Below are 4,122 nucleotides of genomic sequence, written 5' to 3'. Positions count from 1 at the left end.
AAAATCCTTCTTCATCTGCAAACAGCCGCTTCAATTAAACTCCAATTTGTTGAATAATAAATAAATAAATAAGAGTTAATTAAGATAAACGATCGGAGCGCCCTAATTAAATATTAATGAGCAGAATCGCCGACCGTGTAAAACTCAACAAAATATTAAGTCATTCATTATCCGGGAGCCTGTCTAAACTTCATGGATTCAACTGACGCCCAGATTACATGCGCAGCCCCCAAGTGGTACCTGCAGGTTTATTTATCTGGGAGACTCTATTTAAAGTTCAATTTATCGCCGTTAAGCTCGCAATTCTATGGTAAGTTTTAATTAATTTATTTGATTGTGAGTAGCGGTTTGAACCAAGCAGAGTGTGTGATCCTGGACCACGCCCAAATTTTTGGAATAACATTATTGTTTGTTGAAATTAAAATTGGTTTTTAAGGAAATAGTCCTTTGATTGAAGGGACTTACTGGTGCAGATCGGCGCTACTGTTTTCACTCGACGATTTTCCACTAATTTTTTGTTTGTTTGCAGGAGTTGTTGTGTCGTCACAGGTCAGAGCTGCTCCTTCTGCTGCGGCGACTGATCGCAAATATTGAGGCAACATCTCAATCAGTGGCGCTGACTGCTGGAGAGGTGAATGGAGGTAAGTGCACTTGATTTCTTATTTTTAAGGCGTAGCGCAGCTTGAAAAACGCGATGCTTATAAAAAAATAATTGAAGCTGGCTACACAGTTAGCTTTTGCTACTTATATGTATTTTTTAATAGTGCAATGTGCGAAAACTGTCCATTGCTTCTGATATTCTCGCTACCCCCTTGAACATTCTGCCACCCTGATGGAAATAGAATTTTCGTCGAACTACTGAAATGTTGCATGAAACTGTGCGGAAACTCTCCTAGGTTAGGCATTTTACTGTATTGTTATGAAATCAAACAGTGCAATTTTAAAGGTGCAAAACAATTTTATTCATCATGGGCAAGAGGAATGCATTGCGACAGATAAGCAACATTGATAGTAAGTTTTTCCTTACATTACTACTAAATATCGTATACAATTATCTGATATAAACTCAATTTAAACTTAAAAAACAACAATTTTTCCGCCCACATTCGTTTGAATACTTTGTCGGTGAACTGCAATTCGAGACGCGACTTTCTCCGAATGTTCCAGTGGAAATTAGTCCTGCTTCGGACTGATACAAAGACAGTAGCCCTTGGTGGTCAGTACGCCCCTGCACTTGATGTGGACGGTGAACCGGATCGCCCACTCCAGATCCAGGGGCGTGCCAAATATTTCCTCAATTGACTGATCTGGCAGGATATCTGCAAAACACTCCAACCTCCACATTTGCTGACGCAGTTTATCGGAATTTTACGCACCAGATGAATCGCTGTGCGTGAACAACTTGATGTCCTTCTCTTTGCAAAAGGCCTGCAAAGTGGGGGGCACCACGCAACAGGTTGCCAAGTTAATCTGGATGATACTGGGCTTGACTGCCGCCCATTCATAGAGGTTTCTGGAATAAAATGGGGGTTAAATGATCAGATAGCAACTCGCAGGCGACGCGCTCACCTGAAGGTGGACTCTTCAATGTCAGCTATACCCAGCTCGCCCACCACGTGGCGGCCCACGTAATCCTCCATGGCCCTCCAGGTTTCCTTGATTTCATCCAGGTTGTCCGGGGAATTGCGTTTCAAAGACACTATCACATCGGCCACGTTCTTCACGTTGAGCTGCTTTTGCAAAGCTGCAATCTGAATGTTCTACATTGAACCCTCTGCAGGGGGAGCAGCTCAGTTTACCTGTTTCCAGTGCCTCTTTCAGCGGCTGATTACCGCCTTTTGTCAGGAACACTTTGATGCCGATCTTCAAGTCTCCCACCTCATTTTCCTGGATTTTGACCTGGACATCGTCGGCCCTTGAGATGAGTTTATAGCCATCGGCTGTTTGCTCTTTATCGCTCCCATTTTTCGTGTACTCCTTCAGCGTGTATTTGATGGCATCAATCAACTGAATAGGTTTACAATAGCAATAAAGGTGCATTTCCTAACATGGCGCAACATTCTCACCTCTTCAGTCGAGTTTTGACTGGGTTTCTTCGTGATGTCATTGATGGACATGATGTTCCCGGTGCTGAACATGACTTTGTCGTTGATAGCCAGCTGGTTCGTAATCATTTTGTTGCTGAATTTTCACTAATTTCGATTGCAATTAGCCTCACTAGGTTAACCAAACTAGCACCGTTAGTTTCTTACTTACGCACTGACCATTAACAAAAGCACTTCGCGCTTTTATTGGAATTCCCTTGAAGCTAATTCTGCCAGTTCATTCTGATTTTATCATCAGATAATTAACAACTAAAAGTGATTTTTTGCTAGCCTATGTTGTTGTTGATGACTTGACAAACGTCAAATTGAAAAAGTTAGGGCTCGCCAATGGTATTAAAGTTGCCCTCTAGTGGCAGTTGTTTGCGAATGGTACAGATTCCTGTCCGTAGTTCGCTAGTTGGTGCTGACAGTCGCTCATCAAATGGACAGTGGTTGTTTATTTATTTAAAATTTAGTTATTTTATGGATGTAAATGTAAAAAAAACTGTTAAAAGTGCCTCCATAACCCATAATTAAAAACAAGCAATAATCTAGTGAATGTTTGCAGCAGTGGTAGCAGTCAGAGAGCCAAACATCGACAAGCAACATCATTCGGTGAGTTTTTAATGTTACTTTATGGCCTTGTAGGGCTTAAATTGTTCAGTCGTGTTTTGAAAGAAACGGAAAGGTTTTATGAGTTGTTTTGAATCGGTTATAGTTAATAAACCGGTTGATGAGCAGAAGTAAGTCGGTTGCAATGTTGTCGGACGTAGCCAAATTTCTTTGGCTATAGAATGGTCTAATATGGTCTGGGGTATATTGATAAAAAATTGTGTACATTCGCTTTAATTTAATTTATCTTCATAGCGGTGTTTCTTTGTGTGGGTTGAAAATATTTTGATTTGCTCATTAAGTTGAATTGCAAGTGGCAAAACAATTATAGTTTTGACGCGGCAACAGCACTTCGACTTGATTGTCACCACCAGGGTTGCCAGGTCCGAAAATCCAGTTTCGGTAGAAAAGCTCGACACTTTTCGGTAGAAAATCGGTAGACTCATTTTTCTTTCATTATTAAAGGCTCCATAAAATCGCGCATTTTTCAAAATTTTTAAACTTACAGGAATACTAAAATAAACATGAGATAACATGATACAATGATAAAAAAGATATTTGTATCATGTATCATGAGATTAACCTGTGAAAATATCCGTTCAACTTGGCTGATGAGTGAGGTAGAATAAGCAGGTTACTATTACAATTGGAAACACGAATGTATCAGCTCCATATTTCAATATTTGTACTTGGCTCCAAAACTCTTCAATATTTCCAGAAATTTTTTACATTTCAATATTTTGCAACAGACGTCATTCTGTGTCCAGACCTTCTAATTCACTATCATTTATTAAATTTGGAAATATCATTGCAACATCAGAAATAGATTGTAGGGAACCTGATTTCACTATTGCAGGATCCATAAAACATAGTTTTATCATATTTATGATCTATATGGCGGGCTTGATTCATTTTATGTTTGAAAAAAAACTCTAAAATACGAGGTGTGTTAAAATAAAATGTCTGCTATTACCAACGTACTTTGATCATGAATGGAAATATGTTATATTATTTTAAGTAATCCACGGAAATTTTTTCAACTTTTATTTGTTACTTTTCGGTAGAAATCTGCATGGTATCGGTAGATCGGTAGGTTCCTTGACAAATCGGTAGATCTACCGAAAAATCGGTAGACCTGGCATCGCTGGTCATCACYCTCCCCCCACARCCCGAAKTTGATAAACTAGCATAACCCCAYTTTTCACTCAGCTGTCTTCTTTGCTTGGCCCATTTGTTTTTGACGATTTCGAGCCCCAAAAATGCCGACAGACGTTCTGGGTTTTTTATATGCGGGGGCCGTGGCTTCGGGGGGCTGTATCGGCTACTTCAAAGCAGGTGAGCTGTCGTTTTTGGCCTGACCCCCTTTTGACCCCCTCTCGTGACAGAGCATAATTTCTAATTAAGTGTCTCAATGGCGGGTTTTCAG

General features: G+C 40.0%; 2 protein-coding genes across 8 annotated transcripts in view; one reads left to right on the top strand and one right to left on the bottom strand.

The window, feature by feature from the left end:
* The window catches only part of LOC109545655 (transmembrane protein 14C), a 43,357-nt gene that overhangs the window by 34,324 nt on the left and 4,911 nt on the right, over nt 1-4,122 (top strand). For 3 of the 6 annotated variants that reach the window (XM_048662324.1, XM_048662325.1, XM_048662322.1), the window contains 3 exons: nt 530-641; nt 2,653-2,699; nt 3,761-3,960. In XM_048662324.1, the coding sequence (XP_048518281.1) occupies nt 530-641; nt 2,653-2,699; nt 3,761-3,781 (180 nt within the window). In that variant the 3' untranslated portion in view covers nt 3,782-3,960. Of the gene's footprint in view, nt 1-226; nt 311-529; nt 642-2,492; nt 2,700-3,760; nt 4,032-4,122 lie in introns of those variants that run through there. The other 3 variants (XM_019916466.2, XM_048662323.1, XM_048662321.1) reach the window with 3 other exon arrangements.
* LOC109545653 (glutamate--cysteine ligase regulatory subunit) lies at nt 939-2,395 on the bottom strand. Of its 2 annotated transcripts, none has more exons than XM_019916462.2 (6): nt 2,257-2,395; nt 2,067-2,192; nt 1,800-2,007; nt 1,570-1,744; nt 1,377-1,513; nt 939-1,319 (listed from the first exon to the last, which is right to left on the bottom strand). In XM_019916462.2, the coding sequence occupies exons 2-6, from the start codon at nt 2,172-2,174 to the stop codon at nt 1,174-1,176; spliced, it is 774 nt and encodes a 257-aa protein (XP_019772021.1). In that variant the 5' UTR covers nt 2,175-2,192; nt 2,257-2,395; the 3' UTR covers nt 939-1,173. The 2 variants fall into 2 exon arrangements, with proteins under 2 accessions (XP_019772021.1, XP_019772022.1); XM_019916463.2 differs by having other exon boundaries at nt 2,253-2,392.

This window comes from Dendroctonus ponderosae, unplaced genomic scaffold (genome assembly GCF_020466585.1).
Source record: "Dendroctonus ponderosae isolate FM_Combo_2020 unplaced genomic scaffold, Dpon_F_20191213v2 Dpon_F_20191213_10, whole genome shotgun sequence".
Lineage (NCBI taxonomy): Eukaryota > Metazoa > Arthropoda > Insecta > Coleoptera > Curculionidae > Dendroctonus > Dendroctonus ponderosae.
This window is presented reverse-complemented; position numbering and strand designations above follow the sequence as displayed.

Excerpts from the sequence above, each read along its gene's own strand:
- LOC109545653 (XM_019916462.2), bottom strand. The coding sequence starts at position 2,174 with ATGATTACGAACCAGCTGGCTATCAACGACAAAGTCATGTTCAGCACC. Across the intron at positions 1,514-1,569 it reads ATTGAAGAGTCCACCTTCAG|AAACCTCTATGAATGGGCGG; the intron begins GTGAGCGCGTCG and ends ATTTTATTCCAG. Across the intron at positions 1,320-1,376 it reads CACGCACAGCGATTCATCTG|ATATCCTGCCAGATCAGTCA; the intron begins GTGCGTAAAATT and ends AGTGTTTTGCAG.